At 39.5% G+C, this 18,357-nt stretch overlaps 1 protein-coding gene across 11 annotated transcripts in view; it reads left to right on the forward strand.

The window, feature by feature from the left end:
* Positions 1-18,357, forward strand: part of ELOVL7 (ELOVL fatty acid elongase 7) — an 87,015-nt gene that overhangs the window by 1,441 nt on the left and 67,217 nt on the right. For 5 of the 11 annotated variants that reach the window (XM_054252238.2, XM_054252239.2, XM_078365470.1 and 2 more), the window contains exon 2: positions 3,502-3,552. The exons of the other annotated variants lie outside the window; for them this stretch is intronic. Coding sequence is in view for 1 of the 5 variants with exons in the window: in XM_054252241.2 (XP_054108216.1) it covers positions 3,504-3,552 (49 nt within the window). In the remaining 4 variants the exon portion in view is untranslated. The remainder of the gene's footprint in view (positions 1-3,501; positions 3,553-18,357) is intronic. 11 annotated transcript variants of the gene reach the window in all.

Below are 18,357 nucleotides of genomic sequence, written 5' to 3' on the forward strand. Positions count from 1 at the left end.
CTGAAGGCCACACCCATCTCAGCAGTAGGAGAGTCCAACTCTGGGGCTCTGTCTCCAGCACTGAAGCTAGAGTTCCTTTGCTCGTCCTTAATTTCTGAAGTCCCGTGCTGTTTCAGGCATCGTTGACCAGGCTGTCAATCTCCGGTCCCTCTTTTCCTTCCTATGTGTCTTTATACTAGTTTAGGCTCCCACACCCTCCACCCCCCCCCCACTTTTTTGTTGTTGTTTAAGAAAAATAGATCTACAGAACTTCGATACTTCATCTCTCGCCTGTACTTATCTGGCTTAAGATTCTGTGCTTTCCACATCTTCGGTTTTAGTGTAATACCGCTCAGTGCACATGGTAAAATTTCACTTGTACTTGCCTGGCTTTTCCCCAGAACAACTCTAGATACTCATTTCCATTAAGGGTCCTGCCATTATCCTGGTCTCCAAGGTGCCCTGTCTCATGCCATTCCTCTCTAGTTGTGAAATATCTTCTATCCAATTTTTACGTGGTCTCTTATAGCCTTTATCAGTCTCACCCACTCCCATCCTCTCTTCACCACTCTCCTTCTTCCCCACCCTGAACATATCATATGCCCTTTTCTACTGTTCATTATCATTTTTTATGTTTGCTTTCCACAAAAAGATTGCAGGCAGCTTAGGACATTAAATCTTTAGGCCTTATAACTAGTAGTTGCTTGATAAATTAAATGTAGAATATGATACAGTATAAATTTTGGTAACATAGATCAGGCAGGTTTTGATGATGGTGGAAATTTTTAAGCAGGTGTTACAGGCTTACTCCTTAACAGGAGTTTGCCTTGGTAGATGTGGGGGAACTGTAGACATTGTAGATGAAGGGAGAAAAGCCTGTGTTCACTCCATTGTCACAAACAGGTACCTAGCTGTCCTGATGAAACATTAATTTTAGAGGTATAACGAAGCAGGGCAAATCAGCAGAGAACCATTTATCCTTATCTTGACAAAACAAAATATGAAAACACAGGAAGTTAAAGAAAACTTTTTATTGAAAAATACAGCATATACATAAAAGTACATAAAACATAAATGGACATATTAACACAGTAGATGTATTCAGCAGTAGAATGACTGTATTATTCTGGCTGTAGATCGATAGTCAGATAAGGCTGGACTGCTTCCGAGGGACATTGCTAAGAAAGAATTGGTTTCGCGTGGGGAGGCTTGAGGGGAGGAGAAAATAAGACTGGAAATTGGTACCAAAAGGATAAGCTCAGGGAGCCAAGAAGAGAGTTCTGATCCACTGAGCATAATTCTACCACAATGAATATTTAACCATGTTGCCTTTATCTTCTCACTTTTTATTTCTATGCATATTTTTCTACATCATACTCTATATAGAATTTTAGTATTCTCAGGATGGGCACAGTGGGTCACACCTGTAATCCCAGCACTTTCAGAGGCTGAGACAAGAATATCACCTGAGGTCGGGACTTTGAAACCAGCCTGGCCAAAATGGCAAAACCCCATCTCTACTAAAAATACAAAAGTTAGCTGGATGTGGTGGCACATGCCTGTAGTCCCAGCTACTTAGGAGGCTGAGGCAGGAGAATCCCTTGAACCTGGGAGGCGGAGGTTGCAGTGAGCTGAGATCTCACCACTGCACTCCAGCCTGGGTGACAAAGCAAGACTCTGTCTCAAAAAAAAAGGAAAATAATTTTTTTTAGTATTCTGTGTTTCCCATATATAACACCTAGTAAGCATTTTTCATCTTTTGTAATTTTTAGAACTCATATTGTTTGTATTCTAGTAATTATAATTAATTTACTTAACTAACATTCTATTGTTTGACAAGTATATTAGCAGCAAATTATAAACAAGCTAAGTTGGAATAATACTTATCTTTGCAGCTGTATCATTTTACAAATTGGGAATCGTTTTCTTATGATACTATTCCAGAAGCAGAATTACTTTGTCGGCAAGTATGGTCATTTTTATGGTTCTTGATACACATGGTCAGATTTTCTAAAAGAAATTTAAAAAATAGGATCAGTGCATTTTGCCTAACTTTTCTCTCTATGAAGTAACAGCAATTCAATTCAACATGAACATTAAATGTTATATCAGTTTCCTCAGGCTGCCATAACAAAGTACCACAAACTGGGTAGCTTGTAAAAACAGCAATTTGTTGCCTCACAGTTCTGGAGGCTACAAGTCTAAAATTAGGGTGTCAGCAGTGCTGATTCCTTCTGAAAGCTCTGGGGGAGTATTTGTTCCATGCTTCTGCTAGGTTCTGGTGACAGCAGCACTCCCTGGCATTCCTTGTGCTGGCATTACTCTAATCTCTGTCTCGGTCTTCATATGCATTCTCCCTATGTGTCTGTGTCTTCACATAACCATTTTATAAGGACACCAGTCATATTGGATTTAGGCCCACCCCACTCCAGTATGACCTCATTTTAACATCTGCAAAAATTAAATTTCCAAATAATAGCACACTGTGAGGTACTGGGGGTTAGGATTTCAACATATCCTCTTTGGGGCACACATTCATCCTGCCAAAGGGTCTTGAAATGTGAATAAAAGAAGGCCTCTATCTTCAAATAATTTCTAGGCAAATTGAGAAAGTAGGATTTTTTTCTAATTATTGAGATTTGTTTATTTTCCATGATGTACAACTCTTGCTTATCGGTTCTAAGATACGAAGGATGCTATTTTTTCCCCTGAGACAGGGTCTCACTCTGTCACCCAGGCAGGAGTGCAGTGACACAGTCATGGCTCACTGCAGCCTCAATCCCCAGACTCAAGCAGTCCTCCACTTCAACCTCCACAGTAGCTGGGACTACAGGCACATGCCACCAGGCCTGGCTAATTTTTTGTATTTTTTGTAGAGATAGAGTCTCACCGTTTTGCCCACATTGGTCTTGAACTCATGGGCTGAAATGATCGTCCTGCCTCAGCCTCCCAAAGTGCTAGGATTCCAGACGCTAGCCACTGCACACAGACTGGAAGGATGCTGTTTACTAAACCCATAATTCTGGAGCCATGGTGAATGTGGTAGCATGATAAATTGAGAATAGCCAGGATTTCAGTAAGATACATCACATAGCATGGAAAGAAGCATGCCATAAATGCGCTTTTAGAAATATGTCTTACATGTGTTTCAGTGACTCATCCAATTTTGACCATACACAGTTACAAAAAGTTGAAAACTAATACCAATTGAGCATTTTATAACATTGGTCTTCTAAAAAATTTGAAATTTCCATTATTTCTAATTGATTTCTAAAAGTACATGTTATTACATTGGCAAGTGAAATCACTCTTTTTGTAAATGATAGAAGTTGGCATACCATCATAAAAATTTTTTTGAGAGAGAGCCTTGCTCTGTTGACCAGTGCAGTGGTGCAATCTTGGCTCACTGCAACCTCCACCTCCCAGGTTCAGCGATTCTCCTGCCTCAGCTTCCTGAGCAGCTGGGACTACAGGCTCATGCCACTATGCCTGGCTAATTTTTTTTTTTTTGTATTTTTGTAGAGATGCGGTTTCACCATGTTGGCCAAGCTGTTCTCAAACCCCTGAACTCAGGTAATCTGCTCACCTTGGGCCTCCCAAAGTGCTGGGATTGCAGGCATGAGCCACCATGCCTGGTAGTATACATATACCTATACACACACACACACACACACACACACATATTTTTTAGATGGTGTTTCACGCTTGTTGCCTGGGCTGGAGTGCAGTGGCGCCATCTCCACTGGCTGCAACCTCTGCCTCCTGGGTTAAGCGATTCTCCAGCCTCAGCCTCCCAAGTAGCTGGGATTACAGGCACTTGCCACCATGCAGGGCTAATTTTTGTATTTTTAGTAGAGACGAGGTTTCTCCACGTTGGTCAGGCTGGACTTGAACTCCTGATTTCAGGTGATCCACCCACCTCAGCCCCCCTCACTGCTGCGATTACAGGCATGAGACACCACACCCAACCCATAAATATTTTTAAGCAGACTATTATTCAAATGAAATAAGTTTCTATATAACTTACAAGTTTCCCAAGTTAAAAACAAATCTTAATCAGTCTGGATAAGCAGCCATGTAAGCCATGAGCACCAGCAGCCTTACTTCTTGGACTATCTAATATCTGGTAATAAAGCCAAACCTAGATAAAACTGGGGAGTTTCAGAAGTTGCATACTCAATAAACATTTGAATGTTAGCTTTGTGTCAGGCAAAGTGGCTGGCAGGATGCTAAAGGTCCATACCAGACAAGTAAAGGTAAGTTAACGAAATTACAGTTCACTATGATAGACTGTGCTGTGATAATACACAGACCGGGTCCTGGGGAGGCAAAGCAGAGGTAGGCAAAGAGGAAGTCCTTCTGAGCAGAAAGAAGGAAGAGTAGGACTTAGGGCAGCTGAGAAATGGGGTGAGGAGTGGGAAACAGAACCTAGGGAGAAAGAAGGCAGATGCGATGAGGGAAATGCAAATACTTTACAGAAGACAGTGTGAGTTGAAGTTGCCTACACATGCAGAGTCCAGGCTTACTGAGAGGATTGTTTGACCTCATAAAGGTTTTGGATGTTATAACGTCAGTGGGGAATCCTGGGAGGCCAATAAGAGGGAAAAGGACCTGTTAAAAGCATCCTTCTGGTGCTTGCCATTTCACCTTTCTGAAACCTTTTCTCCTCCCATTGTTGCATATCCCTATCTGATCTGGAAAGGACAGCTACCTTCCTTGTTTACATTAGGTATCTTTGTGTGAGTGTGTGTGTGTGTGTGTGTGAGAGAGAGAGAGTGAGAGAGAGAGAGAGACAGAGAGAGACAGACAGAGTTTTGGTCTTGTTGCCCAGGCTGGAGTGCAATGGTGTGATCTCGGCTCACCGCAACCTCTGCCTCCCAGGTTCTAGTGATTCTCCTGCCCCAGCCTCCTGAGTAGCTGGGTTTACAGGCATGTACCACCACGCCCAGCTAATTTTCTGTTTTTAGTAAGAGACAGGGTTTCTACATGTTGATGAAGCTGGTCTTGAACTCCCGACCTCAGGTGATCCGCCTGCCTTGGCCTCCAGAAGTGCTGGGTTTACTGTGTCCTGCCTACATTAGATATCTTGATTATGCTTAGCTTGCATGTGAATTTTGAAACAGAAAATTAACTTAATGGGCATCATCTGTACCTCTGTCCTTACAGGATACTCAATGTTGCATTTACATTTAAAACATCTTATTGAAAATTATGAGGTGAAAGATTTGGCATCTTTTAGGCATAAGTAATTGTTGCAATGAGTCTCTCTCTTTTTCGAGACTGAGTCTCACTGTGTCACCCAGCCTGAAGTGCAATGGTGTGATCTCGGCTCAGTGCAACCTCTGCCTCCCGGGTTCAAGCATTTCTCCTGCTTCAGCCTCCTGGGATTACAGTCCCCACCCTCTACCCGCCGAAGCCACGCCCAACACCAATGGCTAATTTTTGTATTTTTAGTAGAAAAGGGGTTTCACCATGTTGGCCAGGCTGGTCTGGAACTCCCAATCTCAGGTGATCTGCCCATCTTGGCCTCCCAAAGTGTTAGGATTACAGGCATGAGCCACCGTGCCCAGCCTACAATGTCTCTTTACGTGCATTTTCTATTTTTTTTTTTTTTTTTTTTTTAGACGGAGTTTTGCTCTTGTTACCCAGGCTGGATTGCAATGGCGCGATCTCAGCTCACCGCAACCTCCGCCCCCTGGGTTCAGGCAATTCTCCTGCCTCAGCCTCCTGAGTAGCTGGGATTACAGGCACGCGCCACCGTGCCCAACTAATTTTTTGTAATTTTTAGTAGAGACGGGGTTTCACCATGTTGTAATCCCAGCACTTTGGGAGGCCAAGGCGGGTGGATCACGAGGTCAACGGATCGAGACCATCCTGGTCAACATGGTGAAACCCCGTCTTTGCGTGCATTTTCTAATGAATCCTTTGAAGCCAGCAAGGTCTAGCTTGTCATATAGACAGGTACAGAAACATGGGAAAAGTAGAAAGGGTGCTCAGGCTACGCTGGTAGAAATATGCAGCAAGGGTTTAAACCTAGGTGTGATTACAAGCTTTAGGCTCTTCCCACTCTGGTAACTCTGTGGGTTGATACTTTTTAGTATATAGGAGGCACTAGGACTCTGATATCTTAGAATAGTTTTGTGAGGGCATAAAGGCAACCATAAAAATAAACTGGATTTAGACTTTTTAGGGTCAGTGGTAGAAATGCGAGAGCTAGACAAAGAGAGTTTCACTAGCGGCCCTTAACCTAAATACAGTCCTGTCCCCTGACCCCTCTCCCTCTTTCTGTCCTGAATTATTGGGTTTTGTCCTAATAGCACATGTGTGACTTATATGTGTGTTTATTTTAATTAAATGCTCTAACAAGGGCAGAACAAAATTAAAGGGTGCTTGTTACTTAAGGGTGCCTATTTTAAGTCTGTTCAGGGGCTTCTCTGCCCCTCATCTTACCTGTCTTGTTGTGCCTTCTCCAGGCAGACAGTGCTGTGTTGCATCCTATGGGACAGAAAGACTTATGTCTCAGAAATAAACCAGCCAACAAACAATGTTGACCCACATTTTAATCCCTCTGCTGCTTATCATTCAGTTAGCTAGAAAGCACAGCTGATACCTTCATCCTTCGTCCTCTTCTTTGTAATTCTAACAGGTGTGACTTTAACTTAAAGAAAGAAAAGATAGAAATGACATTCCTAGGAATCCAGAGTCTAATGACTGATCATTCAGTAGCTTAGGGTGAGTTCTTGGGCAAATGTGGAATGGAATTTTTTAAATTAAGCTGTGAGAACCACTATTCATTGTTCAAAAGGGAAAAAATGGTAGTAGATATAATATTTAGCATTAAATATAGTCAGTATTTTAAAATAAAATTGTGTGTGTGTGCGTATATATATGTATAAATATATATATATATATATGATTGAACATATACAATTGCCCTTTTTTATAGGTGAATAAACAGCTGGATGTTGGCAGTTTGCATATGGTTCATCTTGATTCAAATACAATCCCGTCAACATCTAACGGTTGACCAATGAGCTTATACTCTTCATTTCCCTATAAGCAGATGGGGTGGTGCCTGGGCATGATGAACACTGGCTTCTAGTAGTCTGTTTCTTTCTCCAACTGCTGGGATATTGGCTTAACAATTTATTGCATTTATTCCAAACATGTTGGTGCCAGTTATACTTGTTATTGTGAGAGATTATTTAGATGTATGTAAACTTATGAAACGTAAGTGCAAAAAAAAATATTGTTACTATGAAAGGAATGTTGAATTCTTTGGAAAGGTTCCATAATAGTGAGTCACTAAGAAATGGGTCAGGAAAACTGTAAAAAAAAAAAAATCAGAAAGATGGCTGGGTGCAGCAGGTCATGCTTGTAATTGGGAAGCCTAGGTGGGAGGATTGTTTGAAGACAGGAGTTCAGGATGAGCCTGGGCAACATAGTGAGACATCCATCTCTACAAAAAATTTGAAAAATAACTTGGTGTGGTGGCATGCATCTGTAGTCCTAGCTACTCCAGAGGCTGAAGTGGGAGGATTCCTTAAGTCCAGTAGGTCAAGGCTGCAGCGAGCTATGATTGCACCATTGTACTTCAGCCTTGATGACAGAGTGAGACCCTGTCTAAAAAAAAAATCTTTTTAAATAAAAAAACAGAAATTGTAAAAACTTGAAAAATATTCTGAGCTTGCCTTTAAAGTGTGTACTTGTTTTATTTTGTTTTCAATTCACTTAGAAAATTAAAACTGGAAATTGTAGAAGGTAAGTTCTAGGTATGGTTTATATCAGAAAAATATTGGTGAGGAGCTCTTCCTCAAGGACGAGGATAGTCTTGGGACTGCTTTGTCTTTTTTTGCCTCCCGGGCTCAAGTGATCCTCCCACCTCACTCTCCCATGTAACTGGGACTACAGGCATGTGCCATCACGCCTGGCTAATTTTTGTATTTTGGCAGAGATGAGGTTTCGTTATGTTGCCCAGGCTCGTCTTGAACTCCTGAGCTCAAGCCATCTGCCTGCCTCGGCCTCCCAAAGTTCCGGAATTACACGTGTTAGCCACCGCACCCAGCTTTTGGGACTACTTTGGAAAATTGGGGAATTAATGCCTAGTTATATTTTTTAAGAAAAAGTAAATGTTTGTGGTATCTAAATACATTTTTGATTCTTTGCTATGAATAATTAAAAAAAAATCAACTAACCCAAACTAGTCAGAATTCCTGCTCCTGTTAGTCTGAATGTAATAGTTTATGCTATAGTGTAGTAAGTAGTCAGAACTTTTGATTAGCATACCATACTAATGGTGTATAATCAACTCATACTTGAGATGGGATCTCACTGTATCACCCAGGCTGGAGTGCAATGGCATGCTCTTGGCTCACTGCAACCTCCACCTCCCAGGCTCAAGTGATCCTCCAACCTCAGTCTCCCATGTAACTAGGACGTTAGGTGCCCGCCACCACACCTGGCTAATTTTTGTATTTTTAGTAGAGACGGGATTTCACCATGTTGGCCAGGCTGGTCTTGAACTCCTGACCTCAAGATCCACCCTCCTTGGCCTCCCAAAGTGCTAGGATTACAACTTCTGGCATCAAACATTCTTCCCATCTCAGCCTCCCAAGTAGCTGGGATTACATGTATAAGCTACTCTGCCTGGCTCATGTTTCTTATTTTAAATTGGGCTTTTGTTAATAGCATCTATATAACTTTTAAGTTTATTTTAATAATGTGAACCAATATGTAGAACTCAGAGCTGGGTCCTAGCTGCATTAAATGGCTTACATAAAAATTGAAAGCAAAAATACATAATATAGCATTAGCTATTTATTAAATATGAAAAATTTCTTAATGTTATTAAGCTGATAAGTTGGTCAATGATAACTTATTTTAGATTCAAATAGTAATTACAAAAGTATAGTTATTCTTTTCTGAAGCATTAGTAGGTTGATGAAAAAAGGCCAAACTTACAAAATGAGAAAAATAAAATTATATTTTATATTAATAGCAATTTTTTTTTTTTGAGACAGAGTCTGGCTTTGTGCCCCAGCTGGTGTGTAGTGGCATGATCTTGGCTCATTGCAAGCTTGCCTCCTGGGTTCAAGCTATTCTTCTGCCTCAGCCTCCCGAGAAGCTGGGATTATAGGCATGTGCCACCACACCCAGCCAATTTTGGCATTTTTAGTAGAGACAGGGTTTCACCGTGTTGGTCAGGCTGATCTTAAACTCCTGATCTAGTTATCTGCCCGCCTCAGCCTCCCAAAGTGCTGGCATTACAGGCGTAAGCCACCATGCCTTGACAATAATAGCAATTATTAAGCACCGCTGGCTATATCCCAGCCACTGTGCTAAGGTCTACTTACGCCTTATCTTATTTAATCCTCACAGAAGCCCTAGAAGATGCTATTGTTCCCATGTTATAAGCAAGGAAGCTGATGCAAATAGAAGTTAAGAACCTTGCCCAAGGGCACATGGTTAGTGATAGATAGCACCAGGAATCAGACCTAGTTTAGTCTGAACTCCAATGCTCATGGCACTTACTACTTTATAACTTGGTACTTTAAAACTGAATTTAATTTCTAAGTAGATTTTTTAAAAATTGTTATTATAGTGTAAACAACTTATTTGTGAGGTAATCCTAGACAGTACCAGAAGTTGGGGAGTGGAGAAGTGAGACAGGAAAAGGAGGCAGCCAACACAGGGAGTGTTAATGAAGAATCTACTACCTCTATGGACACCTGGGGCTCAGTCCCACTGGACATCCCTCAGCGTTGTCCTACCCCAGGAGCTGAGAAGTGAAGCCTTTGCTGGGACATGAGCATGTTGATCGTTTTTCAAAGAAACGTTAGTGTTTTAAGCTGCAAAGGATCTGAGAGGTCATTCAGTCTGACCTCTTATACAGTTGAGGACATGAGGCCAAGTCGTTTGGCCAAGACCACAAGCCTATTTAGTATGTTGGGACCAGAAACACATTCTCCCAACTAGAGCGCAGGTGCTTTTCTAACTGATAATCATATTTTCTTCCTTAGTCTTAATTCTGAATATGACTTAACACTGAATTGTTGAAGCTCTTGGATTGCCCCCCTTCATCTTTATCTACAAATAACAACATTAATTACTCCTACAGATGTTCGTGTAGAATATGGCAGGACGAGGATTATTCTTCCCCTGTGTTACAAGTTGAAAAACTGAAGCTCAAGTCAATGCAATGCTGTGCCTAGTACTGAGGCCCAGGTATTTTAAAACCTAAGCCTGAACCATGGGTAAAGGTGGAAAAGAAAAAAAATGTACTATTTTAGCAGAGATGACTAAATTATCTAGCCCAAGCCGTGGACTTTGTCTAACAGCCTCTTCCTTTTCTTATTCTCTGCCCTTAGCACTTGAGTTTATCCCCATTTCCTGAGTATCTTGTGGCGGTAGAATTTTTGGAGTTGGGAAGGAGTAAGGTTAATGGAGACTTAGTGCACGTTGCTTTGATGTGCACTCTCAAAAAAAAAAAAAAATCTATTAATCCCCAACCTTTGGTTTTATCATTTCATCAGTAGACAGAGCACAGAGCAAATTTGGGTTGCCATTTCCTTATTAACAGGTAAATATGTGTTGCTGCTCAATGCTGACTGTAACACTGCAGGTGTTAAGTGCTCTAAACTCACTTTTAGAGACCAGAAAATCTGAAGCTCCAATTAAGTGACTTTCCTCAAGGTCACCTGAGTGGTGGCTGGCATACCTGGGTTCCTAGAATGCAAAGATTCTGACTATACATTTTGCTGCTTACTACATGTTGCCTTAAAGTTTATTTTCTTATCTTCAGAAAAAAAAGTATTGGTTTGGGAGAGGCAGACAATATGCTTATGGAATAGGAATATTACAGATTTTAAATATGATCATATATAATTCACCTTCTGCTTTTTTCTGAGAAATACTTAAAATGTTTGTAATAAATATATTAAGATCCAAGCATAGAAGGGGAAAATCTAGGTAACACAGTTGTGCTAAATGGAACACTAAATTTTAATGGTTAGCCAGGAGCTTACATTGAAAGAGTAACCACAACCCTAAACGTTTGTTTTTTTTTTTAAAGCATAAATATGGAAGGTACTTTTTTACTAGAAGTAAAGTGCAAAAGGAATTTATCAGGTAGGTTCTAATAAAGAGAATCTTGAATTGCTTTATGGATAATATTTGACAGTTTTGCTAAATAAAAATTAATATTGGTTCTTGATAACTCACTAATTGTGGATGTTAATGTAGATAAACTCTTTGAAAGCATTTTTTTAAAAGCTCCAGGGCTAGGCTAATAAGATTCTTCTGATGATATATACAATAAAAACTCTAGCACTAGACAGAAGAGAGCCTTTTAAAACTTGAGGTTGGTCTATGGATGAACTTCAGAAGGTCCATAAACTCCCAAAATATCACAGTTGTGGGTACATGTAATCTCTGGGGAGGTGGCCCATAGCATCATAGTCTCAAATTTTAAAAACTATTGATTTAGAAAAGGATGAAATAATATATGTAAAATGTTTAGTAAAATTTTACTCATTGTATACATGTAAAGGATTGGCCTTTAATGATAGTATTGAAATTAGGCAGATTACATTGACATGAACCAACTGTACAGACTTTATCCATGTTGTAAGGACACGATTATTATAGACAGACACTAGAAAAAAGATATCATCTCCTGTGTCCGCAGTAGTTTCATTTGTTGTCTTAGTTGTCTAGGAAGAAAAGTTTTTACTTTTTGAATGTTAAATCAGTATTTACTCATTTATGTGATAAACATTAGCTATTTGCAGTGTGCTAGACACTGGACATATGAAATCTAAAAGTCATCTCTGCTCATTTTTTTTTCTTTCTCATGTCCGTATTAAATTAGCAGAAATCATGTCAGCTGTATCAACAAAATACATCCTGAACCATCTACTCCAGTAAGCTCCTACTCTTGCTGTATTCTCACAATCAATTCTCTACCAAGCAAAAATTATTTTTTGAAAAACATAAGACAGATCATGTCACTGTTTTGCTTAAAAGCCTCTGATGAGAATTTCAGTTCCACAAGACAGAGTTCTAGAGATGCATGGTAGTGATGGTTGCACAACAGTCTGAATGTATTTTATTTAATACTGAAATATACTTTTAAAAATGGTTAAGATGGTAAATTTTAAGTTATTTATATTTTACTATACATTGAAAAATGAATAGTAATACTACCAAAAAAAAAAAAAAACAACCTCTGATGGTTTCCTCTTGCACCTTGAATAAAATAAAGCCTAGGTACCTTACTTGAGGTTGGAAGACCACCAGTGCCCATCTGTCTGTGCCATCCAGCATCACTGTCCTTATGGTCGGCTTTCTGTTCCTCTGCTGTTGTCCTTCAGGACCACTAGGCTGCCTGCCACATCCTCCCCAGTATCCTAGCCTTTTCTCACTGTTGTACTCTCGCAGCCCTCTGCCCCAGGTACTATCACTTCACTCTTTTGTGCTTTATTTTCTTCATCACTTTTGCCACTATTTGTCTTATTTACATTTGTGTTTATCTTCATTTGCTTGTGTGTCTTCCCACAAGACTGTAAACTCCGTGACAGCAGGGATCTCACTGTATCCCTAGTCTCAAGAAGACTGCTTGGCACATAGCAAGCGCCAAATATTTGTTGAATAAATAAATAGAGACATAGTCCCCTCTCGCATGGACCTGACAGTTTCTGATACTGTCTGAGTCTCAGGAGCCCTGAGTTGTGCTTTTGAGCAATACCTTAACCTGTCAGCCGGGCCTCACGTAGAGAATGGACAATGCTTTCTCAAAATGAAATGATTAGGGGAGGAGAAAAAGGAGCAGATGATGTGGGAAGGAAAAGCCAAAATTGCAGTAAGTATTTCCTCTTATTCAAGGGTAGAATAAACTTTTTCTCTCTTCTTTCTACCCATCTAAAATAAAAACACAAAAAAATAAAAATACAGCTATATATCAGTAGCCACTCATGATCCTTGCCTAAGCCAAATGTAAAATGAAAGTGGTGTAAGATATTGTATGTCACATTCCCAGAAATGCCTGACTCCTGTGAATCATCTGCCCTTAGAGAGCCCATTATGAGCACTCAATTGTATGAGTCAATATGTCTGCCTTGCCAGAATGAGACCAAAATCTTACCAGCCTTTCCATCATTCCAGAATTATCTTCTCTAGTATGTTTTTCCCCTGTGACAATCAAAACTCACTCTTTACATCCTGCTGTCACAAACAGGTAGATTTATAGACAACTGGGCTCATGATCATCTATTCATTAATATTTTTTATGATAAACAAAAAAGATAGAGGGATTTATAATATAGACAGATTTTCTGTACTTGACATGCAAAAATTTTCCATGTAATCAGAAAAATCAGATCGTTTTCTGACTATATTAACAACATATGCTGACTTTAGAAATATAGAAAACTTACACCAGAAAATAACAAATAAAAAAACTTATGACATCAAAGAAAACACTTATAATCTTACCAACCAGAAATAATAATTGCTAACATTTTGGTAAACTGCTTTGCTGCTGCTTGTAACCTTTTAGAAAAGGTGGTTGAAGTTTTTCTTGAGGAAAAGAATTGGGAAATATTTAGATGAGGAACAAGAACCATCCTGTAGTATGCTTTTTTTGGTAAGCTCTAAACACAAAATATAAACCTTACCGACATGAATGTTTTTATTTATTTCTTAAAAAAACCTCTATAGAAATTTCTAAACATTTATGAAAGTAGAATGATGTAATGAACTGATATACTCATCACTCAGAATCATGGCTAATCTTATTTCATCTGCAAATATTTCCATATATCTCTAAAAATAAGGACTTTAAAAAATTACAAACCATACCAATATCATACCTAAGAAGTTAAAAATAATCCCTTAATGTCATTAAATAGCCAATCAACCTGAACATTTTTAAAAACCAGCACTTTGATGACTAAAGTAGTGAGAGACTCTTGGGTAATAGGATGATATGCAGTCTAAGTAGCAAATTATATAATCACAAGAAAAGCTTTCATTAGAAATAGTTTATTTAGCTGTGCCTACTGCATGTAGTTAGCTATTAATACATTAGTAAACAATCTGCCATTTTATATTTTAATAACTTTGCTATTTCTTTATTCTCATGGTTTAAATTCAAAATGCAGTGCTCACGTATGCTTAATGATTTTTATTTTTGAGATGGAGTCTTGCTCTGTCTCCAGTCTGGAGTGCAGTGGCACAATCTCAGCTCACTGTAACCTCCGCCTCCCAGGTTCAAGCGATTCTTCTGCCTCAGCCTCCTGAGTACCTGGGACTACAGGCAAGTGCCACCACGCCCAGCTAATTTTTATATTTTTAGTAGAGACAGGGTTTTGCCATGTTGGCCAGGATGATCTCGATCTCTTGACCTTGTGATCTGCCCGCCTTGGCCTCCCAAAGTGCTGGGATTACAGGTGTGAGCCACCGCGCCCAGCTGCTTAATGATTTTTTTAAAAAATCTCTATGTATTTTTGGGCTTAGCACAGGGAAAAATTATGAACAAGATACATAAAAGTCAGTAGTTTGACATGTTTCCATAACATTCCATACTATGATACAGTTAATATATTTTTCTAAAGCTATACTTTACCTGAAATAGAGTAAAAATGAGATATTAGGCATATGTTTTGTTAAATTAATAAAAGAGAACTAATCCATTTATTCTTAGAATTTCAGTAGTAGAAATAATTTTTATGCCCTTAACAATAAATGTTAATTTTTAATGAAAAGTGCTAAATCCTCAAAGTCTCTGCATAATTTATTCCTATTATAATGTTTGCCATATGAGAGTATAACAGAGAGAATGCAGGGAGCAGCAAAAAAGTTTACTTAGCTGAAAGATTAGTTCACCAGGAATCAGAGTGCGAGGTGAGGGTGATGGGTAATGAAGCCCATAAGCTGGAATTCCAGCTTGGTTGCAGACTCCACTAACAAATTGCTGAAGGATTCTGAAAAGACATAGGACCTGGTGAGAGGTGCTTTGAGCTGGGTATTCAGATGGCTGCCTCGACACACTGTTGGTATAGAGGGAACTAGGGGTGTAAAATGGGGGAACTTGAGGACTTGGTCTTGCACAGATCCTAGATGGGGTGTGCCTCTGTGGATGGAAAGGAGTGAGAATGGCAGAGAGAGTGAAAGAAAGGTGAAGAAGGGGAGAGTCTGGGTGTGCAGGAAGGATAGGAGGCCAAGGTTGGGGCCTGTAACTCAGGTGGGTTGTGGTTCCAAAATTGGTCACCTAGGGAAACTAGGTCAAGGACATGTTTTGGTTGTGATCATGGAAATTCCTTTATTTCTATTCCCTATTAATCATTGCAGGTTAAGTTAATTACATGCTCATTTGTAGAATTTGAGACTTGTCACTCTTCTGGGCAATTCTTTCATGATGGAGCATTTAAAGGCTTAGAAGCTATCGGGTTATTTCTAATGTCAAGTGTATGAAATGTCATTATAGTAGATAAAGCCAGCCAGAGGAACTAGGATTTCTCTCCTACTCCCAACTAACCAGGAAGAAAACCCATAGTATTTGAGTATCTTGTATAAAATTGTCTAGAAAGAAAATATCTTTGTATTTACCTATAGATATTTGTAAATATTTGACATGACAGCTTTCATGGGGTAGTCATCTACAATTTGTTTGTTGATGTTTAGCTGTTGTTTGGAAGGCTGTAGTTGGAGGAACCTACATTGAGGTAATATTGAATTAAACAACATATATCTTATCCAGATGGATACTAGAAGGAAAAATTAGTCTTTCTAAGTTGTTTCTGGCATCTTCTCCTTCATATCAAAATTACATAACCTAAAAATTAAGTAGTGTTATTTTTAGTAGTACTGTATTGCAAATGTATTTTACACATATTATACATTAAATCTATTTGTCTGCCAGCTTAGATGTGTAATTACACTTCCCTGGGAAAGCGTTTTCTTCCAATTTGTAAATTTTGTTCTCAGTTGGAGTTGTTTTTTTTTTTTTTTTTTGCAGACATGGAATAAATGACGATCCTCCATTTTCTAAATCTGTGCTCATGTTTAATTTGTTAAAGAGAATTGAGACACCTTAATAACAATTGTTTTAGTCTAACTGTACTGAAGAAAGTGGTATGGATACAGGTATAGTCTGCTAACCCAGAGGCCATTTATCATGAAATTTCAGTACCCAAATGTTTCCAGAAATGAGTAAGCAGAGAAATTATCCCCAAGCAGAGAAAACAATGTCTTTCGAGTACATCTGTGCTCTACCCAGAGGGAAACCCTCTGGTTTTTAATCTCCATCCATTTAGCACTATTTAAACATTCTAACATCTTTAGTTTTCTCATTTCGCATCCCACAGCATATTAAGGTCCACAAATTAGAATGAGTGAGATTTTGTAGAAACAGGAATGCTGGTAACAAACAGTAAGAAGGGCAGTGGCTAACAAACTGATAGGGAGGCAACAGGAAATTTATTTAAAAACAGACACTGGCATTAGGAATGCCTTGCAATTTGGAACTTTTAGTGCAGGGCAAAGATCCATAGCCATAAACAGGGGCAGTCCCAGAGGACACTGCTATGATACTGTTGTTCTTAATAGTATTCGTGAATCATCCTGAAAAGTTCAGTTATAAGATGATTGAAATCTTAAAAAAATAAACGTTTTACAGTTAAAAGAATCAGAATCACAGATACAGGTGTATCTGGGAAGGTGTATCATTGATTACACCTAGAGATAAGCATTTCAGTTATCTAAAATACTCTTCTTTTTCCTTTTTTTGAGATGGAGTCTCACTCTGTCGCCCAGGCTGGAGTGCAATGGCACGACCTCTGCTCACTACAAGCTCCACCTCCTGGGCTCAAGCAATTCCCTCCTTCAGCCTCCCAAGTAGCTGGGATTACAGGCACCCACTACCACACCTGGCTAATTTTTGCATTTTTAGTAGAGACCGAGTTTCACCATCTTGGCAAAACTGGCCTTGAACTCCTGATCTTGTGATCCACCTGCCTTGGCCTCCTAATGTGCTGGGATTACAGGTGTGAGTCACCATGCCCAGCCTAAAATACTTTTATGAAACACTACATTATTATATAAGGTTGGATAACTGTACTCATAAAGAGAAAACAGGATTAATTAATTTGATCTTACTGTGTGTTTTCTTAACCACCCTACTCCTTGAGTACCATTTATTTTTCTTCCCTTTCTGGGCTGACCTGTACATTTTATAGATATGTACTATTTGGTGTATGTATACTGTAATACTTCCCCTATGTTCAGATTTGTGATAGGAAAGACCATTATGCTTTTTGCTCTCTATAGGAATCATCAGTCCACATGCCCTGCCTGTCCACTGCTGGTCATTCCCTCCCCTGATGGGAGCTGCATGCTCTATTCCTGTCCCTACTTGAACTGAACCTGTGACTGCCAATTCTTGCTTGTCTCAAGGCACAGTATTTAAGGCTATTGATTCCCACCCTTTGTCTCATTCTTGTAATTTTTGGTTACTGACTAAAGGAGAAACCCTTTACTGTGTATTATAGCCTTTCTGTTGGCTCCTTTTACTATTAACCGTATTTTCAGCTCTATCCTTTTATTCTTTGAGACTGGTGTTCCATTGTGTTCCAGATCCCTTATATCCCCAGGCCCATCATTTTCCAAACATAACTGAATCACAGCTCTTTCCCTCAACTTCATGCACATAGGAGAAGGTTCATCCATCCATTCATTCAACAAATATTTCAGTGTCTGTTACATGCCAAGCACTATTTCAGATGCCAGAGAGACAGCAGTGCACAAAACAGAAGAAGATCCCTGCCCTCAAGTAGCTTATATTATAGAGCATTCTTGGGGGCAGAGAGGGGCAGAGACGGTCAGCCCATAAAGTAAATTTAGAATATTGGTGAAATAGGTATAAATGTATATATAATAGTGAAAAGTACCATGGAGAAAAATAAAGCAAAGTAAGGGAAATGCATGTTGGTGAGTGATGAAGATGACATTTTAGCAGGGATCTGGGGAACATGAAGGTGTGAGCCGTGGCAGATATCTGGAGGAAAAGAACTACATATTGTGGGGACAGTGGTTTCAAATGCCTTGAGGCAGGGCATTCTTGGTGTGTTCAAGGTGTGATCAATGATGTGGCTGAAGCTAAGCTAAGTAAGAGAAGTGAAGCCAGGCATGGTGACTGACGCCTGTAATCCCAGCACTTTGGGAGGCTGAGGCAGATGGGTCACCTGAGGTCAGGAATTTGAGACCAGCCTGGCTAACATGGTGAAACCCCATCTCTACTAAAAATACAAAAATTAGCCAGGCGTGGTAGTGCATGCCTGTGATCCCAGCTACTTGGGAGGCTGAGGTAGGAGAATCATTTGA

The sequence above is a fragment of the Callithrix jacchus genome, chromosome 2, assembly GCF_049354715.1.
Source record: "Callithrix jacchus isolate 240 chromosome 2, calJac240_pri, whole genome shotgun sequence".
NCBI classification, from domain to species: domain Eukaryota; kingdom Metazoa; phylum Chordata; class Mammalia; order Primates; family Cebidae; genus Callithrix; species Callithrix jacchus.